We start from the raw sequence: 22,742 nt of genomic DNA, 5'->3' as shown, positions 1-22,742 counted from the left end.
TTTGCCATTGAAGTAGGCAAAGCACAGGGGAAAACATTGAGCACTGTTCTGCCCACATTGCTACAATGAAGCACCAACAATAGCAATGTTTGTTATGAAATTAACAGATTTAGAAAACTTTGTGGCTGGCAGCTGAATGTTCTTTGATTTTATGTCTCCGGAGATATTTGCCAGTGCTATGGCCACAAGAGAATCTTTCCTCCCCAATAAGCATAAAATCTCTGCTGCTTTTTGAGTTAGGAGGTAGGTGAGGTAGACAAGCCTACACTCGTGGCCAGTTTAATGTTATGGATTGTTGTTGTTCAGTCGTGTCCGACTCTTCGTGACCCCATGGACCATAGCACGCCAGGCCTTCCTGTCCTGCGCTCTCTCCCGGAGCGTGCTCAAGTTAATGGTATGGATAGAGGCTCACTAACCTGTAAGTGGAGAACAGGGCTGGCATTAAAGTAGGCATGGTTGGGCAGCTGCTGAGGGCCCACACCCCACAGAGGGCCCAGTGAAGACGCCCCAGACCTGCTTTTCCTCTGCACCATTGCAACCTGCTTGTTCCTTTGCCTCTTCCTCTGGGCCAGACAACAGTGGTGGTGTGAAAGAGGAGCAGAAGATGCCACTGTCTGCATGCTCATTGCCTCTCCGCCTGGCAAGCAAGCAGGCGTAATAGCAATTATGAGGAAGAGGAGTAGCAGCAGGCAACAAAGCTCGTGAGAAGGTAGACTCACTGAGAAGGAGAGCACACTGAGGGTGTCTTGTCCAAAGGTCCACCAAAACCTGGAGCCAGCACTAAGGGAGACGCTACCCAACACAGTCAGACGCTACCCAAGACAGCATTCCATTGTAGGTATATAATAGTGGGAATACAACCATATATCCATTTACCAAACCCTCACAGTGCATTTGCTCACAGTGACAGTAGTGCAGCCTACACACATGGCCTGTAGAGATGATTGTTGGACCACCTTGTCTTTGGAGTTGATATACAGTCTCCATATATTTATTTATTTATTACATTGAGATCCCACTTTTCCTCTAAGGACTTCAAGGTAGCATGCATGGTTCTCCCGCCCGCACCGCCCCAATTTTATCCTCACAGCAACCCTGTGAGGTATGTTAGGTTGAGAGATGGTGACTGGCTCAAGATCACCCAGTGAACCTCATGGCAGAGTAGGGATTTGAACCTGGGTCTCTCCAGTCCTAGTCCAACACTCTAGCCACTATACCCCAACTTGCAACATGGGATATGCTGGGTGGGGAGAGGAAGATACCATCCCTTCCCAGATACAATTTTCCGCACCCTTGATTGAGTGCTTTGGCTCTGAATTTGGAGTGCTGGGAACCTGCTGTGAGGGGGACCTGAGACGGAAAGAAACTGAGCTGAGAAACTGAGAAACATACCATTCACAATGGCATGAATGGCATGTCAGATTAGAACAATGGAAAACTGAAACATAGAACTCCCCACAGTAGGGAATTGGAGCAACAGCCCAGACACGTTAGATCATATTGAAAAAAGCAGCATCTTAAAGAAAGCTTAGGAGTTCTTCCTTAATAAACAAGCATCTTCTACGAGACTAATCTGTGCCCTGCTTTTAGGGGCAATTACACTTAGGACATCTGTAAATTCTGTGGCTCCTTGCTAAAGGGCTATAAATCCAAGCAACCAATGTCAGCTGGGATGATTAAAAAAAAAAGCACCTCATCCCATGCCCCCCCTCTGCACAGGATGGAGTGAGAATATAATTACCTGGGGGGAACGACTCCGTTTAAATGTCTAAGACACGCACAGTACTTTTTCCGCCAGTACACTGATTGGTTAAAAGCAGCTCATGTTGGATTTGCTGTGAAGAAGCTGAGGGGAGGTTTTTTATTTTATTTTAAAGAGGGTGAGGCGGGCGGGGGAACTAGTGTAGCATGAGAGTAAATGTGATTGGCTGGGGGAGGGGGGCTTGAGCTGGCGAGAGTGCTGAGCAGGCATTCATGAGATACAGTAAGAAAAGCCTCTTTCCCTGCCTCTCGCTTCAGATGCAGGAACGGACCAGAGAGCTGTGACTGTCTTAGCAGCACAGAGAGAGCATGACTGGACTGGAATCTCAAAGGAGTGACCGCGCTGTGAATGAAGCCCCGGTTGTTGTCGTAGGTTTCCTCTGTGCGAGGGGAGACGGAGAAATCATTTAAAGTGAGCTGAGCCATCTCTGGACAGAGCAATGTGGCCGAGAGGAGCCGGGCACGGGAGCTGCTTGCCGTTTGGATAATCTCTACTCTTAGTCTCAGTTCTGTGCAGCATCCCTGTTTTTTGAGGGGCAATGTGGAGCCAAGGTTTCATATGGCACTTGGGATAAAAAGCAAGATCACGTCTCTCTCTGTCTGTCTCTTTTAACCAAACTAAAATAATTTTGTTGGGCACAGTATCTTCCTCTCTCTCTCTTCCCCCACCCTTTCTTCCTCCCCCCCTTTTTTCCAGCGGGAGGGGGAGATTGTGACACCCAAAGGAATGTTTTCTGTGCAGGAGAGACTTCTCAACAAGTAAGCACTTTGTTTCCTAACTCCTGGCTGAACGGGCTTCGGTTAGCCAACTGGCTGCTTTTACAGCACACATTATTCCTTGACAGGATGGCAGGCAAAAGAACAGCTGGCAGAAAACAATAGGGTGGCGGGAGGGAAACCAAATAAGGAAACTGTCCACAACCTGCCCCTTCTCAATAAAATAAACCTAGAAATATCGTTGTCAGTAGTAATTGTGGAACACTTTTGACGTCACAATGCGCAGATCTAGCACGGATGAATCAACGTATCACAGGAGCCCTTCTTTGGACAGCAAGGATTACAGTTTCCCAAATGGCGCCTTCCGTCGCTACAGCAGCATGTATGGCGGCCAATTTGGGGCTGCAAGCAACTCTTTTTTTGGATTCCACACTAACCCGGGCCCTAAGGCCACCAAGGCTAAGTACACGTCCCCCAAAGGGAACAAGTATGTGGTCTTTTACTTGGATCTCTCCTTTATTTTTCTTCTAGAACTGAAGAGGTGCAGCATGGCTCACAACTGCCTGCAGTGCATTAAGTACCTCATGTTTGTCTTCAACCTTCTGTTCTGGGTGAGTATGAATAAGTGTGTGAGATCTATTGCCTCCAAAAGTCTCTAGATTGTTTTTCTCCAAACCTTTGGGCATTGAGTAATGGTAAACACTGGGAAACGGGAGCCGTTCTACACATTATACAGAATCAATTGGTAAACTGAGGTGGCACAATCCTGGACTGTACCACTTCAGGCTGCAGCTGGGGGGTTCCATGTATTTGAATGTTCTGTCATATGAAAAATAACATTTCTCCTAGAACACTAGCACATCAGGAAAAAATGGTTTAGCATAGACCTCTATCTGATGCGCTGGTTTACTGTGTGCTGGGAGCTTTTTACATGGGAGTATTTACTATGTGCTGGGAGCATTCAAAAATATGGAACCCCCTCCTGTAGTTTGCACTGGCACAGTCCAGAGTTCTGCCCCCTCTGTCTACTGTTTCATTCTGCTGAACCTGTAGAATGACTCTCAGTGTGGCTTTTACGAATGAAGTTGTTTGATGAGTTGCTATGGGCCAAGAAAACAGATATTTCACTTGTTCTGTTTCGCTGTGTTCTTCATCAATCCTGTTAAAATACATGCATGTTGAGATGGTGTTATGGAGACTGTGAACTCATTGCTTATCCTTGTTCCATCCAAACTTGTGTGTGCGCGCAAATTTAAATGTGTAGTTAATTGCTCTGCAGAATCATTAAGCTGACCTTGAACCTGAGTTCAGCTGGATTTGCATAGGGTTTCTCTGTTTTAAAGGCAGTTCTGGTATGAAATGATGAGCTAACTGATATTGTTGTTCTGTGATCTGGAATTATCAGAATCAATGTGTACATTGTAGGAGTGCACATGATGTGATGGCTACCTATGCCTGACAGTGTTATCAATATTAGTGATGCTGCTGCTGTAATAAAGTAGGTTAGCAGGCTAGCGCTTGGTTTTCTGCAGTGAGGAGAGACTTTGCATCACAGAAATAGACTTACTGGGCAGAATGTGTATTGGACATCCCAGTAAATAACTTCCAGCCCATTTGATAAACTCTGTCATACTACTTTTATTCCATGAAGAGTATCTGAAAATCCTGAACTGAAAAGAATTTTGCTGCTTTTTAAAGGATCTCCATGGAGGTCCTTGTGTGGGAAGGTTGCGTTGGTGGAAAATTATCATGACTAGTGCTGATAAACTTTTCTGTTGGAACAACATCACAAGTTTTCAGAAGCAACTGGAATTGCTGTGCTGCTGCTTCAATTTTGTATTAACAGATTCTGGCCGAGGGGTGCGTGATTCAGTTTGCTAACTCATTTATGCATCATATTTGCTTTTGTACAGATGGGCCAGCATGTGGAGAGTAAGGTTTATTTTAGCAGGTTCAACTGCTCCCTTTTTGTGTCTGGAAGCACCAAGCATAGATAAATTCAACTGTTATTAGCTCACATCATAAACCAGAATTTGGTTGAAGAAAACAAATGTTGAGGTCAGCAACTGGCAGTACCTGAACAAAAACCTGCAGTGGCATCTGAGTGGCACCCCAGTTGCCAACAATCCACGTTCTTTCACCTCCCCTTCCTCTTGCCATAAATAGACATTTTGAGCAGACAGGAATGAGGTTAAAGAAAGGGATGGGAAGAAAGCAACAGCTGTGGCCTTGGGGAGTGGGGAGTGGAGGTGGGCTTGCTAGCTACTTTACAAAGGTCAGGTTTGGCTTGACCCACCAACCCTCCCTTCTCAAAATACTTTCCCCTTCTTTCTCTCTTTTCCTGACCAAGGATATATGCATTGAACAATGGCTTGGTTCTTGGGGGAAGTTCTGAAATGCAGGGGGGGGGGGGCTCCATTTAAGCTCTGGATAATCTGATAGAAATAGATCCATCAGACTAGTCTGTTTTCCAGCTCCTGATTCTCTCACACTGCTGGGGGGTCCTAAATATCCCCGGTCTTTATCCCAGCTTACCTCAAAGCTTCCCAAAAAGACGGGGAGTGTGGCTTTCCTGTCCTTTTAAGCCATCCGCTTCTCTAAGGCTTTTGTCCATTTCTGACTGAGTTTAGAGCTCAGTCAGCCAGCTGAAATGTATATGCAGAAGAAAATTAAGAGGGCTGGCATGAATAGTCTTCCTTAAAAATGATGCACAGCCGAGCTTTAAAGTTCTTTGCATTCATCCTGCGCTGTAGCACATGCATATCTTTTTTTAAAAGGAATTGCCGCTTGTGATGGGCATGTAGTTACAATGGGAGGACTGAAAAAAATGTTTTCTTGGAATAGTTCACAGTGAAAATGTTACAGTGGTCATTCTGAAAGTGAATGGTAGAAGGTGTTTTTCTTTTCCTCAAGGTTTTGGCTCTTAGGGAGGGGGCATAGCTCAGTGTTAGAGCACATGCTTTGCATGCAGAAGATCCCAGCTGCAATCCCTGATATCTCCAGGTAGGATTGGGAAAGTGCCCTGCCTGAAATCCTGGAGAGCTGCTGCCAGTCGGTGTCGAAAATACTGGGATAGATGGACCAATGGTCTGTCTCAGTATAGGGCAGCTTCCAATGTTTCTATGTTTGTATGGTGAGTAGAGTGCAGGAGTGGTGAGCTGCCTATGTCCCAAGACTAGATCAGGAGAGCGTACAAGAAATTATTTATGCAGCTATTGCACAATTGGGGTAGGTAGTGTACCCAAAATGCTTGGACGTTTTCCTGATTCTACTTTTGTTAGTGTAAACCTATTTGGGTTTATTTTCTTTAGCGTCATAAAGTTGAATTATCAATGTTTAAGAATTTAGGAATATCCTTTGTTTCTTAAATATGCTCCTGGTTGGTCATATTAAGGAATTCTTCATGTTAACCAAACCCAACTCATCATGCCATAAAATCACTTTCACTCTATCAAGCAGCTCTCCTTTGTTCAAACAGAAATAAAGACCAGGTTTGTATGATTAAAATGGCTCACAGTGGCTTAACCCACCCTCAACAGGTTCACATGACACAACAACATATTGGGTTTTTTTTTTTTTTACAGAACAGGCACCCATGGGTGCCCCCCAAAATCTGTTGTTGTGTCATGTGAATCTGGTGAGAGTGGGTTGTTGTCATGGTTAACAAACCACCCACAACTCTAAAACAGCCCATGGGTTCTGGGTGGTTTATTAACCATGCTAACAATCCACCCTTGCTGGGTTTGCATGACATGACAACCTATGATAGAGGTGGGGTTGGTGCGACCGCAAACCACAGTGGCTTACTTAAGTCACTGTGGGTCATTTCAGTGGTGCAGACCTAGTCAAAGTCTCTAGTCTAGCAGGGGTGTTTTCCCCACCCCACTTAATACTATTACTTTTAATTATCTCTGTCATTTAGAAAAGGGGGTACACCTTCCATGTTTCAGACCAGAAGTTATTATTCCTCATGAGCACCTACTGCATATCTAGCAAAATCACTGGTTCTACCCAGAAGTGGCTATTATTGTAAAATGGGCCTATTTACAAAGTCTGCATACCAAAGTCACACATCTTTGCTTTTAAATTTCTGTAAAGATGATAGTTTAGATATGTTGACAATATTGCTATAGTTATTTATTAACTATGGAAAAACAATCACAACAAATGTTCTTACCATACACTGCAGTGCTGTGTGCGCTATACCACACCATATGCATGGCTGCTCCCAATTAGAACAGATAATATTGGGATAAATGGAGCAATGCTCTGACTCAGTAACGTTCATATATCCGAGGGCAGGCCTTTGCACCTCGCTGAGAATCTGGTTGCCTTTGCACCTCGCTGAGAATCTGGTTGCCTTTGCACCTCGCTGAGAATCTGGTTGCCTTTGCACCTCGCTGAGAATCTGGTTGCCTTTGCACCTCGCTGAGAATCTGGTTGCCTTTGCACCTCGCTGAGAATCTGGTTGCCTTTGCACCTCGCTGAGAATCTGGTTGCCTTTGCACCTCGCTGAGAATCTGGTTGCCTTTGCACCTCGCTGAGAATCTGGTTGCCTTTGCACCTCGCTGAGAATCTGGTTGCCTTTGCACCTCGCTGAGAATCTGGTTGCCTTTGCACCTCGCTGAGAATCTGGTTGCCTTTGCACCTCGCTGAGAATCTGGTTGCCTTTGCACCTCGCTGAGAATCTGGTTGTCTTTGCACCTCGCTGAGAATCTGGTTGCCTCCCTGACTGAAATCTGAAATGTACGTCTGTTTACTTGAGCTGTGGCAAGACCCTTGATCTTGCTCTATTGCAAGGGTGTGGAACCTCTATCAGCCTGATGACTGAAGAAGCTCAGAGAAGCTCTCAGGGGCCACCTTCCAGTGGCAGGTGAGGCTGAAGACAAAAAAGGGTTGGGCCAAATACCAAAAATACCAGCATATTGTTGCTTAAACTTCTTACTGCTGGTAATTAAGCTTTAGGAAAGGCATTTCAGCCATTTAGAAGGGGGTGGGGGAACTATGCAAAAGCCCAGAAACCACCCGATGATCAGTGGTTGGGAAAAAGGGTTGGGGCAGGGAGGGGGCATGGCCACCTGGGGACCCCCGGAGGGCTGGATGGTCCCTCCCAGCCAGGTCAGATTCCTGCAGCTCTGCACCTCTGTTCTACTGCAAGAAACACACCAAGCAATAAACCACTGACTATGATCCTTTTCCTGAATTAGTTACTCTAATTGATAATTCTTAAATGAATCTACAAAGGCCAGAAGAATGTGGCATTAGGGATTTGAGGTATATGTGTGTGCATGTCCTTAAACCTCTAAAATTGTGAGAGGGAACAGAGTGAAGCTGTGGGTGTTTTTTTTTTTTAAAGCAAGAGATGATGGTGTGGGAGCTTGTTCTAGTTACAATACTCACATGGCAGCCAAAATATTTTTGTTGAGCCAAGTCAGTTCCTCAAAACAAAACATTTCTAACCAATGACTATGGCAAATGGTTTTATGCAGTGTGATAGTTATTTTTTAAAAAAGTTCTGAAGATGGTCAGAACCAAGCATATGAGCTATTTTCATGGGAAATGGCAGCCACCCACAAAGGGAACCTGCAGCTGCAGGGAGTGATAGTTGAGGCGAAAAACTGTTTGGATGGGCTGAAAGGGAAACATAAGAGAAATAGGGGTTGATTGAAAGCAGAGATCTGGTAGACTTTTCTCAGCCACCACAATAGCTTGGAGAAGGTGGGTGTCCAGGGACACAGAAAACACACAGTCCTGATTATAGGATGCTTCTCTTATAATAGCTATCATATATACCTAGGAGACTGGGACTATCACTGGAGATTGTGCTGATTTGCCATTTAACACACACAGGTATATATATTCTTGCAATACCTTCCTGTAATACCATACCGCTTGACAATTTCATATCTTCCTTCCAGAGAACAATCCACTTTCTGTTCCTAGTTTTTGCTTTTTATCCATATTAGTGCTGCTTTGAATTCCCCTGGAGAAATCCACAGGAACTATGGAATGAACTTTTCTGAACAATTTTCAAATATGCATCAGAATTTGGCCAGACAAATTACTTTGTTCAGGTGCATTACATCGTGGGATTCGTAGTGTGCATCGATGTGGAACAAATTAACTGGTGTGTGTGTGTGTGTGTGTGTATGTGTGCATATGCATGTGCATGCATATGTTGTGGGCAAATACACTAATGTACATGTTTAGCATTAGGGACAAGCAAATATTTAGCTTCAGTGGCATGTCTAATCCAAACATTGTGGTCTTTTGCCTTTCTGAGTTTAAAATACTACCCGTTTCCTCAGGGCAGGAACAGCCGAAAGTGTAAATGTATCAGCAATCCTGTATTCTTTCAGTACCTTTCAGTGATCATCCTAGACTTGTACAAATTTGTGTTATCTTTTATTTCAAGCGCTTGCTATACTTCAAGGGTGCTTCCAGACAAAGGGCTTCTAGCTCTACTAATCAGAAGGCATTGTGCAGCTCTTCCACCTATTTCTCCTTAATGGATTTTCAGCGGTAAGAGAAAATATGTAAGAAGCAGCGGGAATACATGGGAGGGTTACAAGTGGAAGACAGCATTGTGTAGACCTCCACAAAATTCCATGAATAGGGCAGTGCAATTACACCATAAAAGCCTCATCTGGAAGCACTCTAAGACAGCTTTTTGGTGCAATAAAACGCTTTGTTTTGCCTACCGTTGGATTAGTAGAGCTATATTAACCATATGAGATGTCCATATGAGAAGCTCCTCACAGGTTATGGCCAGGGCAAAACTGCACACGTAGTTCTGCCCACCTAAGGGGCATTCTTGGACAACAGTCCTGGATGCCACAGAGCACGCTGTTTTTAATATTGAGGGGACTTTCAAAGACAGATTGTCATAGGGGTGTCTTCCCCAACCCTCATGCTCTCCAGATGTATTGGACTTCAACCCTCATCATTACCAGCCAGCATGGCCAGTGAATACTTGGTGGTAAAACTGAGTTTATTCCTATGTTAAGGGTGGAATTGCCCTATCGGTAAGCATGTAAGAACTTCTTTTTTAATTTAAGAACTTGAATTGGCTTCTCCCTTGCTGTTGTAAAGGAGGGATGGGAGAAGCAACCAACTGCGTACTTTCCCCCCACTAACTAATGTGTGAAAATGATCATTTTCCCAAAATGTGCCTTTTAAAAGTGCACATTTTTCTATCAAATGCATTTTGCTAATACAATCACAAATTCAGGAATATGTGAGCTTTGCCCACAAAATGCATTGGTGTTCAGGGTTGCAAACAGGGCAAATTCTGACATTTAGAATCATAGAATCATAGAATCATAGAATCATAGAATAGTAGGATTGGAAGGGGCCTACAAGGCCATCGAGTCCAACCCTCTGCTCAATGCAGGAATCCAAGTCAGAGCATCCCTGACAGATGGCTGTCCAGCCTCATCTTGAATGCTTCCAGTGTGGGAGAGCCCACCACCTCCCTAGGTAATTGGTTCCATTGTCGTATTGCTCTAACAGTCAGGAAGTTTTTCCTGCAGTTCAGCCAGAATCTGGCTTCCTGTAACTTGAGCCCATTATTCTGTATCCTGCAGTCCAGGATGATCGAGAAGAGATCCTGGCCTTCCTCTCTGTGACAGCCTTTCAAGTACTTGAAGAGCGCCATCATATCAGCAGGATGTGCCCATAGACTTATACATAAAATAGAGCCGTGAATCTTGCTTATAAGCCTATGGACACATAGACTTATATGCAAGATTCATGACTGTATTTGCGTATAAGTCTGTGGGCACATCCCCCCCCGATCACTTATTTTTAAAGGCAGTCGGCAGGGACAGGGAGGAGGTGAACGGGTCTGGCTGGCAGGAGGGAAGCAAAGTGCCCCCAAGCCAGTCCCCCCCCCCGGAATCCGAGTGGAGCGGAATCACTCTGGAGGACTCCGGGGGGAGGAACGGATCACCTCCCCCCCCCACGGGTTCCCCACTGGAACAGACGGTGGGGAATCCATACACCCCTAGTAGTAGATAAGTGGGAAGGCTGCTTTCAACCCATCTATCCTCAGAACAGGACAACTTAGTCCCATGTAAATCTTCTCTGTCTGTCTGTCTCTCTCTCTCACACACACACAGTTTTATTGAGAAAATAGTGTTTCATTACAACAGCACATTACCCCTTAACTCATTAACCACGTGAACTGAAGCGATATAACATATGAAATGTATATACACATCTAGAGTACAACAGTGCTGTTTCTCTGGTTCCCAGAAAGAAGAACGCAGCAGTTCTAATCACATTAATCAGCAAATAGGAATGATAAGTTCTAGACCCTGATATACAGCACCATTAAATAATGTATTGCTGAACCTGGAGGAAGAGATTATATATTGAGTGAACACAATCAAATACTTTCAGCTGCTAGCAGCTACAAAGAAGGTTGCAGGGATGAAAGAGTCGACCTTTGGTTCTGGATGAATAAGCTTAAATCTTAAGTCGTCTGTCTGTCTGTCTATCTATCTAGAAATGATGCCAGTTCCCCAACATTTTGTCGCACTATAGTATGACAAAAAAACAGGAACCATGAATGGGGTAGAACCATAAGGACGACAAAGGCTTGATTTCTTAGTGGCTTTGGGTTATCATGGGTCAGGAGTGGGTTAATTCCCACCCCAGTAGTGCCTTGAAGGCATCCGCATCTATGCCTATGAGGAAAATGATGTACTGCACCTGGGACCTTGTTGTAGTGAAGACCAAACCTGCCACCAACACCTAACATTGCCCCAGCCCTAATTGACAGGGATCCCATGAGGGAGATGAAGTACGTTTTTGTCTGTAGAGTGCAGAGAGGTGCAGTGCATCTCCGTAGGGGCCCCTGTAAATTACAAGCGTTTCTGTGGAGGCGCACTCCTTCTCTTTGAACTTTGCACAGATAGATGGGGAGATAAGGGGAGCAAGCATCTTGGATCATGCTGGTCAAGTACATGTGGAGAGATGGTCTGCGCAGTGCAAGCTGTCATGTAGCGGTCATCCGCTCCACACATATCCCCCACCCATCACAATGGGCTGGTTCACATGACGCAAGGGTGGTTAATAAGCCAAGGTGGCTTGTTAACCACCCCTGTTCATGCCACCTGATTTACCTAGTTACTGTCACTGGGCACAGATTGTCTGAAGCCCAAACCCGGCAAGGGTGGGTGGCTGGGATGGTTAGCCAACCACCCAGCAACCCTAGAACAGGCCATGGGTTCTGGGTGGTTTATTAACCACCCCAGCCACCCACTCTTGCTGGGTTCGGATGTCACAACAAACTGCTTCTGGTGATGACAGTTAAATGAATTGGGTGGTACGCAATCAGCACGTGCAGGGGTGGCTAACAAGCTGTTGTGGCTCATTAACCACCCTTGTGCCATGTGAACCCAGTCAGTGATGGAAGAGACTTGCTCTCCTACGCTAGCTTGGAGGATACGGACTCATGTCACATGGGATTATTATTTATGTGGAGAATTGTAGTATATAAAGCCCCCTCTTTAATGAGCTTCTGCCATGCATTAAAAACGTGGTTGTTCAGGCAGGCATTTGGGGTGGGTTAGGGTATTTTAGAAAATGTTTTTATTGTAGAATTTTGTTGTTTTAAACTGTTTTATTATATACTTGTACATCGCCCAGAGTGGCTGGGTGACCAGCCAGATGGGCGAGTAATACATTAAATACATACATACATACATACATACATACTTCTCTATCGGCATCATTTGTACAGGCTACCTGGGACTTGCTTCTGAGCAAACATGTCCCACTAGAACAAACGTGTATGACTGTGAGTGTGACTAAACCTCATGCGTAGGTCACAATGCATTAACCAGTGCAGCTTGTCTGGTCTCCTTTTGAGAGCAACAAACAGGAGGTCATGGGAGACTTTGTCTTTTAGCATCTCTTAAGATGGCATGCCAGTCTGCTGTCCTTAATCAGATTTGTGTTGAAATGTCACAGTTGAGCTCTTTAATCTCTGGAAGAGGGAAAGCCTCCCAAAGTAGTGGCAATCCAATGTGTGCTTAACTGTAGGGGCAGTTTAATCCTAAAACCGATAACTGGCTGGCTGCTCAGTGAATAAAGAATTCAGTCCTGATGTGCTCAGTGACTTCCCCCTGAACATAACCACTGGGTGGTGGTAGAGAGACATTGCTTAGGTCCTGAGAGACCTCAAGTGGGAAGGAAACCTGTTGTCAAAATTAAATTAGAGGGAGAGGTTTCCAAACAGCACCTGCTGCCATGTGCAGTTGGATATAGTTCACTTTGCACTTGCAAAGCTTTTTTTATGTTGTTTTGGTCTGTGACAGAGAGCAGCTAAGACAGATGGAAATTCTACTAGCATGAATGCACACACAGAACTACGCGTTAATTTTTTTTATGTTATAAGACAAACATTAAATAAAATGAAACTGTGAAGCAGCTACTGAATAGCAAAACTTCCAGTATCTTCATCACCCTTAGATCTCACCATGGACTTCATTGGGCTAGTGAAACTAAAGGAGAAATGCTGTATCAGCCTATAAGTCATATAAAGCTTTGGTTTTCATTTCAGTTTATTTACTTTTCAAAGGTACAGTGAGCAGGTAATAAAAAGGGGTAGGAAGCCTAGGAATTCACTGTTGAAATATTCCAGATCTATTCCAAAACACCTTTATAGAAAAGTCTGTAAATAGGAATTTGCATGTTTCTTTATTGAAATTGAGGCATGAAACACAGACACACATGCATGCACACACAATGGGGCATTTTAATGCCCAATGGTAAAAATTCAGAGCATGAATTCCGCCTCATAACACCAACACAAGAAAAGCCAAGGCACAGATGAGGCCGAATGTTCGATTGGATGAGGCTTCCTGTTTAGAGATTGGAGAACAGGGAGGAGGGGTTGCTGTGCCTGCCATAAATTTAAGTCTGAAAATAGAAAAGGCTGGTCACGCGTGGGACGTTTCCTTTTATATACTTTAACAAATCTGTGGGAGGAGAGATTTCCAGGAACACACCTATGTTTGCAAGTGATTATGAAGGTCCTAGTATGAGATATATAATGAAAATTGATTGTGTAGGTGTTTTTCTTAAGAACTGTAGCCAAAGAAATATGAGACATATGCCTATTTTTTGTTTTGTTTTGTTTAAAGTAAGGGAGGGGCGGAAGAGGTCATCTTTTCAAATTCCTCCAAAATTTGTTCTGTCCCAAATTATATATTTTAGGATATGCTAGCATTCACATCCTAAAATATATAATTTGGGACAGAACAAATTTTGGAGGAATTTGAAAAGATGACCTCTTCCGCCCCTGCCTTACTTTAAACAAAACAAAACAAAAAATAGGCATATGTCTCATATTTCTTTGGCTACAGTTCTTAAGAAAAACACCTACACAATCAATTTTCATTATACATATTTACATTTTCATTATATATATTTTCATTATATATATTTTAGGATATGCTAGCATTCACATCCCCTTCATGGATCACTGCCTTGTTGTGGCGAAGGGGCTTGCATAACTCAGTGAAGCCATAAGCTATGCCGTGCAGGGCCACCCAAGACAGACAGGTCATGGCAGAGAGTTCTGACAAAATGTGGTCCACTGGAGAAGGAAATGGCAACCCACTCCAGTATTCTTGCCAAGAAAACCCCATGGAACGTATCACAAGGCTAAAAGATATGACACCAGAAGATGGGCCCCTCAGGTCGGAAGGTGTCCAATATACTACTGGGGAAGAGCAGAGGGTATTTCCAAGTAGCACCAGAAAGAGTGAAGCGGCTGGGCCAAAGCCGAAAGGACACTCAGCTGTGGATGTGTCTGGTGGTGAAAAGAAAATCCGATGCTGTAAAGAACAATATTGTTTAGGAACCTGGAATGTCAGATCAATGAATCAAGGTAAGCTGGAGGTAGTCAAACATGAGATCTCTACTGGAGGTAGAGATCTCAAGGGAACGTTTTGTGCAAAGACGGGCATGATCAAGGACAAAGAAGGCAGGGACCTAACAGAAGCAGATGAGATTAAGAAGAGGTGGCAAGAATACACAGAAGAACTATACAGGAAAGATCTGAATGTCCCTGATAGCCATGATAGTGCCGTCACTGAACTTGAGCCGGACATCCTCGAGAGTGAAGTCAAGTGGGCCTTAGGAAGCATTAGTAACAACAAAGCTAGCGGAGATGACAGTATTCCAGCTGAGCTATTTAAAATCCTAAAAGATGATGCTGTTAAAGTGCTGCATTCAATATGCCAACAAATCTGGAACACTCAACAGTGGCCACAAGACTGGAAAAGGTCAGTTTACATTCCAATTCCAAAGAAGGGCAACACCAAAGAGTGTTCAAACTACCGCACAATTTTGCTCATTTCACATGCCAGCAAGGTGATGCTCCAAATCCTACAAGCTAGGCTTCAGCAGTATGCGAACCGAGAACTACCGGAAGTACAAGCTGGGTTTCGAAGAGGCAGAGGAACTGGAGATCAAATCGCCAACATTCGCTGGAGCATGGAGAAAGCAAGAGAATTCCAGAAAAACGTCTATTTCTGCTTCATTGACTACGCTAAAGCCTTTGATTGTGTGGATCACAACAAACTGTGGCAAATTCTGAAAGTGATGGGAGTACCAGACCACCTTACCTGTCTCCTGAGAAACCTGTACGAGGGTCAAGAAGCAACAGTAAGAACCAGAGATGGAACAACTGAATGGTTCAAAATTGGGAAAGGAGTACGACAAGGCTGCATATTGTCACCCTGCTTATTTAACTTATATGCAGAGTACATCATGAGAAATGCCAGGTTGGATGAATCAGAGGTCGGAATTAAGATTGCTGGGAGAATTATCAACAACCTCCGATATGCAGACGATACCACCCTAATGGCAGAAAGCGAAGAGGATCTCAAGAGCCTCTTGTTGAGGGTGAAAGAGGAGAGTGCAAAAGCTGGTTTGAAACTCAACGTTAAAAAAACTAAGATCATGGCATCTGGCCCTATCACTTCCTGGCATATAGAAGGGGAAGAAATGGAAGCATTGACAGATTTTACTTTCTTGGGCTCCAAGATCACCGCAGACAGTGACTGTAGCCATGAAATTAAAAGACGCTTGCTCCTTGGGAGGAAAGCTATGGCCAACCTAGACAGCATAGTAAGAAGCAGAGACATCACCTTGCCGACAAAGGTCCGTCTAATCAAAGCTATGGTTTTCCCAGTAGTGATGTATGGCTGTGAGAGCTGGACTCTAAGGAAGGCTGAGCGCCGAAGAATTGATGCTTTCGAACTGTGGTGCTGGAGAAGACTCTTACGAGTCCCCTGGACTGCAAGGAGGTCAAATCAGTCCATCCTAAAGGAAATCAACCCTGAGTGCTCATTGGAAGGACAGATACTGAAGCTGAAGCTCCAATATTTTGGCCACCTAATGCGAAGAGAAAACTCCCTGGAAAAGACCCTGATGCTGGGAAAGACTGAAGGCAAAAGGAGAAGGGGACGGCAGAGGATGAGATGGCTAGATAGCATCACGGATGCAATGAATATGAACTTGAGCACGCGCCGGGAGAGAGCGCAGGACAGGAAGGCCTGGCCATGGTCCATGGGGTCACGAAGAGTCGGACACGACTGAACGACTGAACAACAACAAGCATTCACATCACACAGGCATTTGCTCATACATGTAAGCAGACCTGATTTACCTTAAAAAATAACCTTACATGGGATCTGGGTGATATCCTGATATAGCCACTGTGATTCCTGGGAGCATGGCTTCTGGAAAACATGCTGCCATAACTATAAAAGTTGATGCTGGCTGTATTCGTGCATTGCTAAATTCATGCTCTTCATTTTTCCATAAAAGTTGTCCAACAGGCTGTGGCTGCTTGCGTGCAGAAAAAAATGATTGTGTGAACTGTCTCTGAGATTTCTCTCCTCTCATTTGTAAAGTGTATGAAATCAGAAGGCAGAAGGAGAAATAGTATACCTGTATATAATTTATTCAGCAGCATAGATGGCACTGAACTGAACACAGGGGTTTCCAGGCCTATGTCTGAAAAGCAGGCAGTTTTTTCTCCTGGGAAAGATGGTGGTTGATGATCAAAGCAAAATAAAGTAAGAGTTTTTAAAAGACCAAACAGTTTTTATCCTAAAAGCATGTTGAAGGAAGGTGAAAAGTTGGAGAAAGAACGTTGTTATTTTACAATGTTGTTTTACATTCTACATAAGAGATAATGCTGAAAATTGCTTCAGGCAGATCCATAGCACAAAACCAATTTGTATGGCTGGCTAAACCACTGTACAGCCCAAATACCCTACCTCGAGGCTAGATACTGATAAAAATACTGACATTTCCTAGAAAGGCACTTACTCTTTCTACTGGGCCAGAAACAATATTTTGTACTGATGTTTAAGGCCGGGAAACCATAGCCATTTAGATGAATAGGTGAAAGACCTGCAGCCAAGAAAATCACTGGGACATCTGCCCTCAAGCAAAGGGACCCTGTTTATTATGCTCAGGTGTTTATCTTTTGGTAAACACCTACCATACTTAGTTCTATGACATCTGGTAGGCAATTACGCTGGTGAAAAGACTACTTCCTGTAGAAATGCTTATTAAAGATAACAGCCTAGTTATCTTTGCCAATGTAAATGCTATTGTCTATAAACAAGACATCCTTTTCTCAGATTTTCCCAGCAATTTCATTAATGGACGAACTGCTGAATGCAAACTGCTGAATGCATACATGAGCAACTGCCTTTGAAAAATGCTGCTGTGGCATTTGCAAGAATAGGGCATACTTTCAAGCTCTGTTGCTTTTTAAGGACCTGACCCTGATTTGTTGAAAATCTTTAGAAAAGTTATGGAATTCACAACCACATGCCAATAAATGTCGATCTGGGGCAGGGAGGCTGGAGTGGGTGGATGTAAACCTGGGTGAGTTTGGGAAGGGGCAGTAGCTTAGGGGTAGACCACATGTTTTGAATGCGGCCCCTCCCCCAAATTGCCCAGGCTTCTCACTCCTACTGGACCAGGTTCAGTCCATGGTACCTTCATTTTAAAGGACCAGGTAGCAAGTGATATGACCGATGTCGGCCTCAGACATTGGAGAGTAGCTGCCATCCCGAGTAGCCCAGCCTTTCCCAACCTGGTGCCCTCCAGATGTTTTGGACCACAGCTCCCATCATCCTCAGCCATTGGCCATGCTGGCTGGGGCTGATAAGATTGAAGTCCAAAAAACATCTGGAGGGCACCAGGTTGGGGAAACCTGGAGTAGACAATATTGGATTAGATTAGTGATGAATGAGAAATTAGTTTCAGTTTTTGATCAGGATTTTACCCAATTCGCGCCTTCCAGAGCAAACACAGACTCTGATGCAATCTGTGGTCAAAGTCTGTACATTTCTGAGCTTGCAATGTCATTCATGGACCCACCCCAAATTGCGTCAGAAAGCATGTGTATATTTGAAAAAATGTGCATGAAAAAATACGTACTTTTGAAAAATGTGCACAAATATGCTTTAATCAATGGGAGAAGAAGGCATACATTTCAAAGATGCACACAGTTGATGTGTGGATTTGGAAAAATATGCACAGAAATATGCACAGGTTTTCATATGAAAACAAAAAAGAAAGCTCACAGTCTGATATCGATTCGAGATGGAATGAGCTTTGAGGTGGAACTCGGAAAAATTTATTGAAATTTAGTTTTGCTGATTCACACATCCCTAGATTAGATGGACAACAACCTAACCTGGCATAAGGCTTCTACATTCTACATACTACATTTCTGTGAAGAGCTACACCTCCTCCCTTCAAGCAGGTATGGATTCTGTGGAGCACAACTCTGATGTTTATCTATAAATGTTAGCAGTAGGAAGCTATGAAAAAGCTGGATACTTGTTTGGATGGTTATCTTTTCCTAGTAATGGAAATAAATATAAACTCCATGGCCTGGTCCACATTTTATCAGTGGAGGCTGGTGGCTCTGATTTTGGTGGGGCTATGATTCCACTCTGGATTTCAGTCAGAACCAACCAGAACTCTAAAGGAGCTATCCAAGATGCTGAACCCTATCCCCAAAATAGGTTTAACAACTTGGATAGCCCCCTTAGAGTTCAGGCTGGTTCTGACTGAAACCCAGAATGGATTTACAGCCCCACCAGCCTCTAATGCATTTAATATTGATAGTAATAACTAGGAGAAGCCCATAAGTCTGAGCACCCTTGCCCCACCACTGTCCTCTTTCACACAAATTTCCCATGGTGCTCTGAGCATTTCATGTAGCCATCACCAGCATTTATTTATTTCTAGTGGTTAAGACGCTGAACTGCAGACTGGAAGGTCGGCAGGTCAGCAGTTCGAGACCCAAGTGCCGCATGACGGAGTGAGCTCCCGTCTTCAGTCCCAGCTTCTGCTAACCTAGCAGTTCGAAAGCAAGAAATTGCAAGTAGATAAATAGGTACCGCCTCAGCGGGAAAGGTAACAGCGTTCCGTGCACCTCGGTGTTCAGTCATGCCGGCCACATGACCACGGAAGCGTCTTCGGACAGCGCTGGCTCTTCGGCTTAGAAACGGGGATGAGCACCGCACCCTAGAGTCGGACACGACTGGTTGGGGACACCTTTACCTTTTACCTTTTTATCTATCTATCTACTATCTATCTATCTACACACACACACACACACACACACACTTATTTTGTGCCTGTGTCATCCTCATTATTTTGTTGCAGCAGAAGCTTTTAAAAAATGGAATAGACAAAAACACTTGCAGACCATTAGGCATGATCCAGCCATATTTATGTACTTTTAAATCAGTTGAATGCAATGGGAGAGTTCGGTAAACACATACTTTACTAATAAAATCAATGGGAGTTATTGATAGTTTAAAATGTACTTTTAAAGTAGTTCCAACTGAGACTTGCTTGGCGTTATGTATGTTGGATTTATGGGGGACCAACACAGCTATTCTGGGGATCAAAACAGCTGTGATTTGGCAGGTCTGTGATCGCCATCTCCTGACCCCCCTTTTTTGTGGTAAAGTTCAAAGCAGCTGCAGTGAGTATGTATATGAAACAGGTAGGAGAAGCAGCATGGCAGGGATGCTGTGTTCCCAATCTAAATCTCTGCCACCCCCCAACTGCTATTTGTGAAGACAGGGTTGAAGCCTGTCCACCCCCCAGTGTACTGAAAATATGATCCCCTGAAAAAATGGGGGTGGTTTTCTTTTGACCTCTTGGGCCAGGAGGAAAGCAATTCTACTGAGTTTTTTTCCAGGGGTGTTGCCATTTTCCTTAACCCAGGGATGCAGAACCTTCACCCCATGGGCCTAACCTGACCCATGGAGGTTCTGTATTTGGCCTGCAGAGCTCTTTAGATTCCTGCAGGGGATGGGGCATGGCCTCCAAACCCCTCCCCCTGGAGGAATCCCATGTGGAGGGATCCCCACTGTTATCGTTGATCTCAGATCAAAAATAACAACAGGGATGTGGGCCCTGGTGCCCCACCCCTGAGGCCAATGGCTCAAGGTGCCCGGAGGACATGCCTAACTCAGCTGGGGCTGGGAAGAGTGGGCCTCTTCTGCATGCTTGCCTTTATTTCCGATCTGGGATCGGCAATAACAGCAGGGATTCCTCTTCCATCTGGAGATATTTTACAGCAAGGAATGTGGTCTTGGTCCCACCTCCCAAGCAGCTACCTTCTGGGACTGTCCAGGGGAGAGGATCTCCACCAGTCTCAGCATGACTTCTCCAATGCAGAGGTTTTGGAGTCCGTTGCCCATACACTTTTATGCCCATCTTTGCTGATATAAAAGCTAGAAATATTGAGAGAGAAAGGTGTAAGATTGTTAGGTTGTTGAATTCTGGACTAATTTACAAATTCTATGCTTTTGTGAAAATGAATTCACATTGTCCTGCTCAGACCAATATCCAAAGGTAACACATTTCTGTCCTTTTTTTTTTTTTTTAGTCTCACTTAGGGAAAATAATACCTTGCCAAGTGTGTTTATCTCATGGGCTGTGAAATGAACAATGTCTCCCCAATTGGCCTGAAAATGCTCCTGTTTTAAATGGACACATACTTTCCCAACAACGTAAATAAGAAATACTTCAGTTGAGTCTTGCATGAAGATGACTTTATGTTTTCCTTATCTTGAACTTCGCCTGTGTGAAAAAATAATGTAACTATTATTTCTTTTGTCAGTCTTTCTTGTCTTCATTCAGTTTCTGGAAGCAAATGTTTGACAATTGTGGCTTTTCCTAGGGGCAAACTAAATATGATGCTTGGTTGCATAGAGCCTTTGTCCAAGCTTTTCTTTATTCACCAAATACAGCCACAGATATTGCAATAAGGAGTAGAAGATGCATATGAAGAGTGGAAAGAAAGAGGGCTTCTTTCTCATCCAGTATTTTCCCCCTGACTAAAAATCACTCCTACAAGCTGCCCGCCCCCCAACACACACAGGGGAAATGATATGGGCACCATATTATTATGCATTTTAATAAAAATGAACAAATAATCACATTCAGACTGTTTAAATATATATATATATATATATATATATATATATCACCCAGTGGATCTCATTTAATATTTCTCAGTCAGTATTATTTAGGCAATTACAATTTGGGAGAGAGACAATTATTGGAAGAGGAATGGATTCTTACAGCGTACAAACAAGCAACCCGTCAAGGCAGAGAATATTTTTATTTCAGTTTTTCCATGGTGATTAAATATGGCTGCTGCTTCCTCTTGCCCTGGGGTCCTAGACCTGCTTTGGTAACAGAAACATTGAACACCCAGCTGGTGTTAAAGCAGTTAGGAAGGCATTTGCTGGGAGAAAGCAGTAGCTGGGGAAAGAGTTGAATTCCATAAGCATCCCTAGGAGAAGCAGCACTAAACACAAGCTGGTCAGGCACCCACATCCACCCTAAGCTACACTGGCTCTCAGGCTTGAAGCCCATCCAACAGGTGTCTCTGAGTGTAGCTGGGAGGGGAAGTTTAAAGGAAATTGTTACTTGATCTCATACAAAGAACTGGCTGCTTATCAGTCCTATAGAAGAAATGCTGCCTTGGGGACACCAGCACCATGAGGAAGCCCTGGTTATCTCTGACACTAGGGGACCCAACCTCCATTGACTGGGCGGGGGGGGGGCAGTTATTAACAGTTCATTAGATTTGTTTCATTTTCCAGTGCAAGGCAAACAGTGAAGCCTCCCCCCTCCTGCCCCCCTGCCCCCGTTTCCTCCACATTAGATTTCCTCCTCCCTTCTGCATATTGTCTTGTATTTAAAGCAAAAATGCTTCATGTCTATAATTAAAATCATTAATCAAAAATTGGATGATTTGATCATTACATAGAAAAAATAAACAAAAAAGTAAAATAAAATAACAGGGTTGTGTTAAGCATGCCACTTTGCTGTCCTGCTCTCATTTTGCGGTGCATCACATTGTTGTTGTTGTTGTTCAGTTGTGTCCGACTCTTCGTGACCCCATGGACCACAGCACGCCAGGCCTTCCTGTCCTCCGCTCTGTCCCAGAGCGTGCTCAAGTTCATATTCATTGCATCGGTGATGCTATCTAGCCAGCTCATCCTCTGCCATCCCCTTCTCCTTTTGCCTTCAGTCTTTCCCAGCATCAGGGTCTTTTCCAGGGAGTTTTCTCTTCGCATTAGGTGGCCAAAATATTGGAGCTTCAGCTTCAGGATCTGTCCTTCCAATGAGCACTCAGGGTTGATTTCCTTTAGGACTGACTGCTTTGACCTCCTTGCAGTCCAGGGGACTCGTAAGAGTCTTCTCCAGCACCACAGTTCGAACGCATCAATTCGGCGCTCAGCCTTCCTTATAGTCCAGCTCTCTCAGCCATACATTACTACTGGGAAAACCATAGCTTTGATTATGCGAACCTTTGTCGGCAAGGTGATGTCTCTGCTTCTGACTGTGATGTCTCTGCTTCTGACTATGCTGTCTAGGTTTGCCATAGCTTTCCTCCCAAGGAGCAAGCGTCTCTTAATTTCATGGCTACAGTCACCGTCTGCGGTGATCTTGGAGCCCAAGAAAATAAAATCTGTCACTTCTTCCATTTCTTCCCCTTCCATATGACAGGAAGTGATGGAGCCAGATGCATATAATTCAAGAATACTTCCCCATATTAATTGGAATTTATTTTCTTTTGGTATAATATAACTTTTCATGGGTAGCTAAGGTCAGTAGATCCAGAAACCTAATGTGTATATATGGGGTTTTATTTGCTTTCCAGTAGAATAATATGCTTAGGT

General features: G+C 44.0%; 1 protein-coding gene across 13 annotated transcripts in view; it reads left to right on the top strand.

Annotated features, from left to right (window-relative positions):
* Positions 1-22,742, top strand: part of TSPAN4 (tetraspanin 4) — a 796,820-nt gene that overhangs the window by 470,548 nt on the left and 303,530 nt on the right. For 9 of the 13 annotated variants that reach the window (XM_084856527.1, XM_084856547.1, XM_084856537.1 and 6 more), the window contains one exon: positions 3,010-3,089. In XM_084856527.1, the coding sequence (XP_084712653.1) occupies positions 3,027-3,089 (63 nt within the window). In that variant the 5' untranslated portion in view covers positions 3,010-3,026. Of the gene's footprint in view, positions 1-1,923; positions 3,090-22,742 lie in introns of those variants that run through there. The other 4 variants (XM_084856577.1, XM_084856597.1, XM_084856587.1 and 1 more) reach the window with 4 other exon arrangements.

This window comes from Heloderma suspectum, chromosome 1, assembly GCF_057233095.1.
Source record: "Heloderma suspectum isolate Gila_16-S chromosome 1, 16-S_ref, whole genome shotgun sequence".
Taxonomy (NCBI): domain Eukaryota; kingdom Metazoa; phylum Chordata; class Lepidosauria; order Squamata; family Helodermatidae; genus Heloderma; species Heloderma suspectum.
The sequence above is the reverse complement of the archived record's forward strand: the minus strand, read 5'-3'. Positions and strand labels throughout refer to the sequence as shown.